At 49.8% G+C, this 8,932-nt stretch overlaps 5 protein-coding genes across 5 annotated transcripts; 2 read left to right on the top strand and 3 right to left on the bottom strand.

The window, feature by feature from the left end:
* Nucleotides 1-182: 182 nt before the first annotated feature.
* Nucleotides 183-828, bottom strand: BDV37DRAFT_223188 (uncharacterized protein). The gene has a single exon (XM_032080205.1). It carries the CDS (start codon nucleotides 590-592, stop codon nucleotides 224-226), a length of 369 nt encoding a protein of 122 aa, XP_031945142.1. The 5' UTR covers nucleotides 593-828; the 3' UTR covers nucleotides 183-223.
* A 236-nt stretch (nucleotides 829-1,064) lies between these two features.
* Nucleotides 1,065-2,612, top strand: BDV37DRAFT_268959 (uncharacterized protein; the record flags this gene model as incomplete). Its single annotated transcript, XM_032084270.1, has 3 exons — nucleotides 1,065-1,697; nucleotides 1,759-2,244; nucleotides 2,310-2,612. 3 exons carry the CDS (start codon nucleotides 1,065-1,067, stop codon nucleotides 2,610-2,612), a joined length of 1,422 nt encoding a protein of 473 aa, XP_031945141.1.
* A 729-nt stretch (nucleotides 2,613-3,341) lies between these two features.
* On the bottom strand, nucleotides 3,342-3,890 carry BDV37DRAFT_279607 (uncharacterized protein; the record flags this gene model as incomplete). The annotated part of the gene is made up of 2 exons (XM_032086372.1): nucleotides 3,342-3,753; nucleotides 3,829-3,890. The coding sequence occupies 2 exons, from the start codon at nucleotides 3,888-3,890 to the stop codon at nucleotides 3,342-3,344; spliced, it is 474 nt and encodes a 157-aa protein (XP_031945140.1).
* Nucleotides 3,891-4,402: 512 nt separating this feature from the next.
* Nucleotides 4,403-6,696, top strand: BDV37DRAFT_223164 (SANT/Myb-like DNA-binding domain-containing protein). Its single transcript, XM_032080204.1, has 3 exons — nucleotides 4,403-5,599; nucleotides 5,653-5,682; nucleotides 5,736-6,696. The coding sequence occupies exons 1-3, from the start codon at nucleotides 4,581-4,583 to the stop codon at nucleotides 6,595-6,597; spliced, it is 1,911 nt and encodes a 636-aa protein (XP_031945139.1). The 5' UTR covers nucleotides 4,403-4,580; the 3' UTR covers nucleotides 6,598-6,696.
* Nucleotides 6,697-7,117: 421 nt separating this feature from the next.
* On the bottom strand, nucleotides 7,118-8,064 carry BDV37DRAFT_223160 (sorting nexin-3). Its single transcript, XM_032080203.1, has 3 exons — nucleotides 7,933-8,064; nucleotides 7,448-7,769; nucleotides 7,118-7,355 (listed from the first exon to the last, which is right to left on the bottom strand). The coding sequence occupies exons 1-3, from the start codon at nucleotides 8,008-8,010 to the stop codon at nucleotides 7,327-7,329; spliced, it is 429 nt and encodes a 142-aa protein (XP_031945138.1). The 5' UTR covers nucleotides 8,011-8,064; the 3' UTR covers nucleotides 7,118-7,326.
* Between the last annotated feature and the right edge of the window lie 868 nt (nucleotides 8,065-8,932).

Below are 8,932 nucleotides of genomic sequence, written 5' to 3'. Positions count from 1 at the left end.
TTTTTTTTAAAATACAATATTTTTTTCCCTGTGATTTTTGTATTGTTTTATTTTTTTACCTTCATGTGGCTAGAATCTTGCCAGAGTCCTTTTTGGCCATCTTGTTTAACGGCGTCTCAGGGGCTATGTTGTAATCGTTGAACGCTTTCCATATACTGTCTGTTGACTATGACGATTGATTGATCGACCCGGCCCACTTCGCAGCTCCAGACTTTCCTTCCTTTCAGGCTTCTTTAATTTTTGTTAGCCCTCGATGGCCAATCCCCGTTTCTGTGCCGAACCTGGATTCCGGGAGACCCAGCGGTTTGGAACAGATCAGCCCCCTTCGTCGTTTCTTTTGATTTTCTGATGCGCCACTTCCCGTCATGTTCAGATGTAAAAGCCACTGCAAGCTTTCGGTGCTTCTAGTTCCCTCGTGAGTTGAACGTGGCAAGACTGCAGAATCTGCTGCCTGGGGGTTGTTTGGGAAGATAAGACATTTTAGTCCAGGCAAAGAAAAATAATAAAAAAAAATAAAAAAAAGGACCAGGAAAGAAATGCAGGCGCATGCTCCGTACGGGTGCAATAAAAGGCCAAGTGCCCGGACCCTCATTTCCCACTACTGTCTGTCTGTTCCAGATATCCCCTCGGTATCTACCTAAGAGGATTCAGTCACCTCTTGAGGCTTGGCCCGCTTCTGGACGTGGTTCCTTTTCTACGATCATCATATTTATATTATAGTTTTGTTGTCTTTCTCTTCCATCTCACGCCAGGTTGTGCCCCAGCTGGCTCAGCATATACTTGTACCTACACCTTCAGGATCCGCTCAATCCTCTACGTCTCAGTTGGGTGGCGGAAACAGGCACCTCGTTTCGGAAGTCGCTTAGCTGTTTGTACGCCGTGACGGCCCAACTAAAGTAATTAAAGCACGGGTAAGAAGGTAGGGACACTAGCTGCCCAATAGTTGGTCCACTGTGGAAACTGTCGTTTGTCGTTTTGCTGAGATATCTACCCCGAATCAGGATACAGTGGTAGGCTTACAGTCAACGCCCGAGACTTTTTTCTCGTTGCCGGAGACTGGTTGCATGGCTGGGGTTCCACGCATTCGTGCGATGGATGAGTCGATGAGTGCAGCGTCAATGTCGGTACAGTCAAGCTACCCATCTCTGTTTCAGTCCAGTGCGGAGATACCTCCGTTCTTTGTGACATACCGATGGTGGGAGGATGAAGCAACCACCGTGCTGTGGGCTTTTGACGTTGAGGATATCAAACGAGTGATCCAGTATGGTCTGTATCGAGACGAGAACCTGCCTCGTTCCTCCCTGCAGAGTCGAAATGCATCAGCCGTGGACAGTTTCCTGCTTACACTAGTTCAACCGAAGGAGAGGGCGTATATCGCCAATCTGTCATTTATCCAGAAGGTCGAAGAGATCATTCGCCGGTGCAAAGCCAATACCCCATCACTCGTTGCTTGGAGTTGGTTCCCACCTCAAGTGAAGCGGGACTTGGATCCCGCTGCGATTGCGGATGCGATTGATGCGGAAAGCCACCTGCATTTCACTCGTATTCCCTTCGAAGAGCTGGTCCGCTACTCCTTGGGTTACCCGGCGATCGCGGTCGAATGGTTTTTACGGCAACACACCGCACTGTACATCCATCTGTTGAATTATTTCAATACCTTCCCCGAGGAGATCGTGAGGTACGCCAAAGTTGAACAAGTAAACACCCCAGCTCCCTTGTGCCTGACCTTCGCACCAGATAGCTAACGTGACTGTGAAGCATCTTCGAAACCGAAGCCCATTTGCCCACCGCGCCTTGCTTCATTGCTTGCTCGCTCTGCAATCGGGAGGAAACTATGAGATACCGAGTGCCACACCTGGCTTCGAATTCATAGCGGATCCGATTCAAGGTTTGTTCAAAGACCTCCCGCCCAGTCTGACGTCGATTTTGAAAGTACTGTCGGTCTTGCGAGTCCGCTTTGAGAGGCAATATGTGCACGCCCGGACGATGAACTGGATTAAACCCTTTGATACCGACTTCTCCCTCTACGAAGACTTGACCGGATCGACATCCGCTGCCGACTTCGCTCGCACATTAACGAACGCCGACGAGCGCAGCTTCTCCGCCCTAACGCCGCAGCAAGTCATGGCGGAGGATCCGGCGGTGACGCGACTGCTGAGCAAGTGGGAGTCGCTCAGCATCGAGGTTTGGGAATGCTGCACCGCGCTGCCGGACATGATCCCGTATATTCAAGACTGTTTACAGGTACGAAGCGGAACTCATCTTCCGCCCCCCAACCGCATCATTCACCATTAACTGAGCTATTCCAGGCCCTCCTTGTCATTCGGAACTACCATTCGTTTTCCGCCATTATCAACGGCCTGCAGAAGTATAGCATCACCGATTCCGTCTTCAGCAGCAACGGTGCCGCCGAGGCAATGGCCCTGAACCCGATCGTTCCTCCCGACTTGCTCCTTCTGATCGTGCCGTATCAGAACTACGCTGCCTATCGACAACAGTTCCAGTCCTCGCCCGGCATCCCCTGTCTCATCCCACATATCAGAGAGTATCAACAGCAAGGGCAGCCGGCCTTGCTGCAGATGTTCCAGAGAATGCGCAACGCTATGCGCTAATTGAGCCAGACTGTGCCGGACACACAGAATCTATTTTTTCTTTTTCTTTTTCTTTTTTTTTTTTCCATTAATCGAGAAGCTCGAGGATATGAATCGTACATGTCACGATTTTGCATTAAGCATGTTGGAATTTACGGGATTTGTAATAAATTGGCGCTGGATTTCAATTTTATGGTGAGAGTAAGGGTTCGTTCTGCATATTGGGTTCATCCTGCAATCATGTCCTTGCTCAGCGAGTTCTCTGTTACTTTGTGAAGCGTATCTTTTGCTCTGACTATGTATTTCATGCACACGTTAAATAGTCGTTAATTGGAGAAATGTGTCCATGTCAGAGAATATGTAACAAGCCCAGATAAACTTTTCTCGTAGATATTCTTCCAGCAGCCAGTGCCGAGATTCGTAAAGGACCAAGTCTCCCATCGATGACACCTGATAATCATCTGAACTCACCCACCGCGCCTACTCAACAGATACAAGGCCACAACAGACACGCACCTCACCGCATTGACAACCACATAGTCAACAATCACATGGTCCACCCCGAACATCAGCAATAACCAAGCCAGCCCCTCCTTAACCAACATATAGACCAGCCAAGAAAGGCCCAACCCCCACCCAACACACGAGAGAATAACCAAGCCGAGTAGAAGCGCAGCGTTGATCTCCGCACCCCAACGATTCCTCACCCACACGGCCGGATTGCGTCGTCCTTGTCGGCTGTGCGCCGGCTCAGTTCTTCTTCTGATGGATCTTAGACGCCTTGGCATTTCCGAAGACACCGAGGAGGAACAGGATGCGGTTCACGAGCATGAATACCGTCATGCCAATGTTGCCCCAGGTGAGGAGGTTCTGCCACGCCCAGGGGTCGACGAAGGTGTCCCAGCCCACGCCGCGGTAGGTCGCGTAGAGATGGTTGATGTCGCTGAAGACGTAGGCGAGGATGTAGTTGCGGAAGACTTTCGGGTCGTTGGTGTTGTGGTGGATGAGGAAGCTTAGAAGGCCGAGGACTGCGTAGATGTTTCCTAGTTGGCCGGCTAGAACGACACTGCTTGGATGGATGGTCTCTGGCGCTGGGACGTTTGGTGTTGAGTCCACGATGAACTTGTTTAAGTCTAGGAGGGGGAAGATGTAGCCGCCGAAGCTGTGAATGTGGTTATTTGGAGGTCTTTATTTTCAAATCGATAGCTGTTGAATGCTTCTCTGTTGCTGTTCGTACCAGGATAAAGGCTCAAAGACCCTGAAAAGAAAGTGCGGCCAGGAGGGAACGTCGACGCCCATGGTGACGGTATTGATGTGGTTTGTCTTTCTAATGTATATAGAGGTGAATGTATATTGGGTATTTCTATCAGTGCTCCCGGCGTAAATGATAATACGTGGGCTCGGCGTATTGAGACAGGAACAGTTGCTTGTTATGAGGAAAGGTGATATGGTGAGGGTCTTTATATGGAGAAAGAACAAAGAAAAAGGGTGCGCTGGCACAGCTGGGGGCCAATATATTATATGAACATGGACCCAATGGTATGGGAAAGCTTAAGCAAGCTAGTCCCAGACTAAACTGGAGCTGCACAATTTCCGAGAGGAGATATGGAAGTATTCACAGGGATTGACATGAGTTGTTCCATTCCGCAACGATTGCCGAACGCTGGCAAATTAAACTTCCTGTTTAGGCAATCCTGGCTCCATCGGGCGTGGGGGCCAATGCTCAGTCAGCCGTGCACGTGCCATCCCAGAACTGGTTCTCTGGTTCGGAATACGGGGCGATAAGTTACATCTCAATTTATACACATTATCGTCATCACTATAATCTTTTTTTGTTTCCCCCTTTCTCCTATTTATTATCAACTTCAACTCCATGTATCAAGGGACTGAGGCAAAATGGCCCGTGTGATAAACTCTAGCATCTCTATAGGGCCGACCAATACTGAATGATCTCTGAACTACTAACTCCCGATGGTGTGAGTTCGAACAATGGACTCCAACGGCACCTTTGCCCGGTCTTTCGATGAATCCCTCACCCGCGAATTACCTCAACTGCAAAGCCTCCGCATTGCACCTCTCCGCCAACCAGTCTCCTCCCGCATCCTAAGCATCCCCTCACCGCTTGAACCGAATGCGAGTGGAGTTCGAGAGCCAAACTCCATCCCTAAGACCAACAATTCAACTGGAGTACTGCCTGGCCGCAACGACTCCAGTGGACTCACGGAGAGCGTCAATGCGGCGCGCGCAAAGAAAAATGACCATACCGTAGATGCGGTCTCAAGCTTACAGCCCCCTCCCAAGCCTATTCTCCCGGAATTTGTCAACCTCCGCGCCCTGGAACGATTCCCTTATTCCTCCTTTGACGATGACTCGCATGCCCGAAAGCGTCGACGGTTGGAGGTCCAGGCGGATTCCTTTGGAGAACATCTGCAGCTGCCCATTCCGCAGGCGCACAAGGAACCGCGACCGCCACCATTCGGGCCTTTTGCTATTCTTAATGGCCTGAACGAACCTCCGCCCAATGCCGCTCTTCTCCCTCCGATCGAACCCGGTTCCATCACGCAGCTGCTGACCAAACCCTCACGAGGCACTTCCTTTGTGGAACCCGTACTATTGACTGCCAATACAATTGTTGAGAGTCAAAGTGTGGAGAGGAGGGAAGGCAGGATCCATGAGATTTTGGATTCCCCTGTGGGGGAGAACACCGTGGATGGCGAGCAGACTACTATAGAAGGTGGCCTTTTCGATGATGCGAGCGTTGATCCGATAGGACACGAGAAAGGTGACTTGCAAACTAGCAAAGAAGCCCAACCCTGTGCGGAAGAAAAGGAGCCGCTGTCCCCGAAGACAAGAGGGCGCTCCCGCAAGAATCTTCGTAAATGGACTGAGGAGGAAACAACTGCTCTGTTGCGCGGCGTGGTTAAATGTGGGATTGGTAACTGGACCGCGATCTTGGCGCAACCAGAGCTGAAGTTCAACAAACGGAGTGCTTCAAACCTGAAGGATAGGTACGGCGCCGGTGGTGACCTTGTCGCGAAAGAATGGACTGACAGGAGACTAGATTTCGTGTCTGCTGTCCTTGGGCTTATCGGTAGGTTATTGTTGTGATTGTATTCCCTGGCTCTGCCTTCTAATCCTTCGAAGTGCCGCCGACCCCAATGAGGCTACGAAGAAACTTCGTGACACCCTGGCCGATGCACTCTCACGGGCCGAAACAGAGGGTGCTGATGGCGCCCCGGGGAAGATTCGCCTTCCACACCCATGGCCTGCCTCAGAGACGCCGCCTGGAGGAATCTCAGCCGGTAGTTCTCAGGAGTCCCTGTCTTCTAGCGGTACCCCGACCGAGGAGTCCGAGCTTAAAAGCTTGACTTCTCAGGCTAAACCAGCGTCGGCGAAAACCGGACCTACTCTTTCTGGCAAGTCCAAGTCTACCTTAGCATCTCTCGGCATCCCGGAGCCACATTTCACCATCAAGTCTCGCCGTCGGTCCCGGCGCCCATTCACTGTCGCTGAAGATGAAGCTCTTCTGAAAGGCTATGCGGTACACGGTTTTCAGTGGACACTAATTCAACAGGACAAGCGGCTGAACCTCGGTCATCGTAGAGCAACCGATCTGCGAGACCGGTTTAGGACCAAATTTCCGCACGCGTACCGTGACGGCGGGTCTGTCAGCGGTAATTCGTTCAATCAATCCGAGGAATCAGGTCTTAAAGATGGAAAAGACCGGACATCTAGTAGCAAGCGGAACTTGCAACCTACCAAACAACTCCCCAGCAGTCAAAATGGCAAGTCAGATAACTCTGAGCAGTCCGCATTAGGACCCATTGATCCTGCACTCTCTCCTCCAGCTCCACCCCCGGGACTTCCTCTCGAAAGCGTGGCAGGTGCCCCTTCGACAGCCGTGTTTTCCTTCCCGTTGGATGAAAATACTGCTAATCCATCAGGCGTGGACCCATCTTGGGCCGATAACACTCTTGCCCCAATGGTTTGGGATGAATTGTCATGACTGCAAAGAAACTTGAAACTCTCTCAAACACTTCCTTTTGCTAACTTGATCTCAGCTATGGGGCGGCGCATCCCAGGGTTTTCTTAATGTCTTTCATGTAAATTTTTTCGGATATTTACTTCGCCATGATGCCTACTGTCTACAAAACCCACTTCCGGCGACAGGTTTCTTACATGCTATGCCGTATGTGGCTCAGTAATGTTTACTACCTGTGGTAATGGTACAAGCACAAGCGAGATAAATAAAAACGAACCCACCTTTTTGATCCTCAACTCCTGGTCCCGTTTCTTATTTCAGGTATATGTGTTTGACCGCTCACATACATTTGATACCACGTACCCAACCGAAAAAACAACCCATCAAAGCCACCGGTAATGATCTTTGTCTAAACGGTCATAACCTACAAAATCCAAAGTGGGAACTGAAATAGATATTAAATGCCATGTTCGCCTTTACAAAACAAGAAGAATCAAGCATCAACATGAACGCTATTTTGCGTGGAAATTCCGCCAAGACAGACAGACAAGGTAACTGTAAGAGATGCACCAAAGACAAGGAGGGGAAGGAGAGAAGGAAGGCAAAATCACAAGACGAGTATAACCACAAGCCACAGGCCATGGATTAACACACCCGCATGTAATTGAAGAAGAAAAGGTGAAAAGGAGGATGAAAACCGAACTGCCGAAGCAAGACCCTCATTTCAATGACGATCCACCGCACAACCTAACTCTACCAAGCATTGCGGTCCCAGTTCGGATCTACACCACACCAGTCAGCAATCCACATTACAATCAAGGCCTGTAGAAACAAAACGAAACGAAGAAAAAAACAAGGAATAGAAAAGACAAACCCTGTATGAAGCTCGCCAAAACCTTACTCCCCGTCTGCAAAAGCGGATGGCCGGCAACTATCTGCAAGAACCGCTGCAGTCCCTCCCTGCGGTGCTCGATGACATCGTCACTGAACCGATTCGTAAACACCTTCCCGGGCAGCGGCGGAATCGTCACCCTTGTGCTCTCGCGCTCCAGGATATCGCGGAAATATTCGAAATCGGAGTAGCGGCGGCGCACGACGGAGTGCTTGAGCTTGAATGCGGGGATATTGGTGCGACAGACGATTTCGTACGAGGTGTACATGTTCCGGGATGTGCCGTGGGTTTGGGGGTTTCGGACCTAGGGAGATATGGTTAATTGGTGCGGGGATATTGACATGGAACCTATGTATAGCATCTTGGAGAGGGGGGGTTGTATGTCGCGCGACATGGCCGAATTGATACGACTCTGTGTTTTCTTCCGGATTTTGCTAGCGATAGTGAAAAGGAGAAAAACCACATACCTCAATCTCGAGGAAATTCTCCGGAGGACCGTAGATTTCCTCGAAGGTCTGCTGTCGCGATTCCGGGACGGCTTGCATTGTGACGGGGATACGACCTCCTGCGAAACGAGATGTTGAAAAAGGTGGGGAGCGAGACCGCGGGGAAGCTTCAGCCGCCGGACGACGAGGGGTGGATGCTCGGGTTTCTTTCCTTGACCGGAGGAAGGTCTGGGTGTTGGAGGTTTCGGGGTGGTTTTAATACAGGTAGCGACGGCTCGTTCGGAGGCCCGTGAACGAAAGGCGCAGAGGATGGCTGGAGGATTTCGGTCAAAAGAGGGAATTTTGGTATGACGACGACGGGGGTACTGATAACTGATTTCATGCTCTTAGCGTCGTATTGCTGGTGTATGGTTCTATCCAGGCTGGGGGCGCATTGTTATTCCGTTCCGCTGTCATGCTGGATCATGTGACAATTTTATAGTTTCTTCCTGACTGATGAATGCTCTCGATTTAACCAATATACTTTTTGTGGATACTGATTCTGTATACATGCTTAGCTAGCCTTAATATAATTGAACTTTGTTTGATAAAAGTTGATGGATCCATTGTACTCATGTTTATACCTTTCCCTAACAGCAATTGCACAAGTTCCTTGTGACCATAGAAAGATATCGCGTATGCTTGGCTGTCGTGGAGGAAGAAACAAAGGATGCCTTCCTGGACATCTTTTTCAGTCTCAGCAGGTGTGGTGGCATACATTGATTTGGTTGAGACCCTTTAAATTACTATATCAACCTCTGTTATTTTCCGTCGGAAAACTGCTTCAATTTACCCTAACGTAAGAAATCACCGAACAGAAAGATAGGCTAACTAAAGCTCTATCAATGCTTTCCCGGGTTATAGTTAGCCTGTCCTGCTTTGAGGGATACTAGACTGGACTAGACTTTTGTAATCTCTCGAGGTTTTGAAATCCTCAGCTGGGAATCAAACGTAGGATATTTACTGAAGTTAATTACTATAA

This window comes from Aspergillus pseudonomiae, assembly GCF_009193645.1.
Source record: "Aspergillus pseudonomiae strain CBS 119388 unplaced genomic scaffold BDV37scaffold_9, whole genome shotgun sequence".
Taxonomy (NCBI): domain Eukaryota; kingdom Fungi; phylum Ascomycota; class Eurotiomycetes; order Eurotiales; family Aspergillaceae; genus Aspergillus; species Aspergillus pseudonomiae.
Note: the sequence above shows the minus strand (reverse complement) of the source record. Positions and strands in the feature narration are given on the sequence as shown.

Excerpts from the sequence above, each read along its gene's own strand:
- BDV37DRAFT_223188 (XM_032080205.1), bottom strand. The coding sequence starts at position 592 with ATGAGGGTCCGGGCACTTGGCCTTTTATTGCACCCGTACGGAGCATGC.
- BDV37DRAFT_223164 (XM_032080204.1), top strand. The coding sequence starts at position 4,581 with ATGGACTCCAACGGCACCTTTGCCCGGTCTTTCGATGAATCCCTCACC. Across the intron at positions 5,600-5,652 it reads GCTTCAAACCTGAAGGATAG|ATTTCGTGTCTGCTGTCCTT; the intron begins GTACGGCGCCGG and ends ACAGGAGACTAG. Across the intron at positions 5,683-5,735 it reads TGCTGTCCTTGGGCTTATCG|TGCCGCCGACCCCAATGAGG; the intron begins GTAGGTTATTGT and ends AATCCTTCGAAG.
- BDV37DRAFT_223160 (XM_032080203.1), bottom strand. The coding sequence starts at position 8,010 with ATGCAAGCCGTCCCGGAATCGCGACAGCAGACCTTCGAGGAAATCTAC. Across the intron at positions 7,770-7,932 it reads AGAATTTCCTCGAGATTGAG|GTCCGAAACCCCCAAACCCA; the intron begins GTATGTGGTTTT and ends ATATCTCCCTAG. Across the intron at positions 7,356-7,447 it reads TTTGGCGAGCTTCATACAGG|ATCCGAACTGGGACCGCAAT; the intron begins GTTTGTCTTTTC and ends GGTGTGGTGTAG.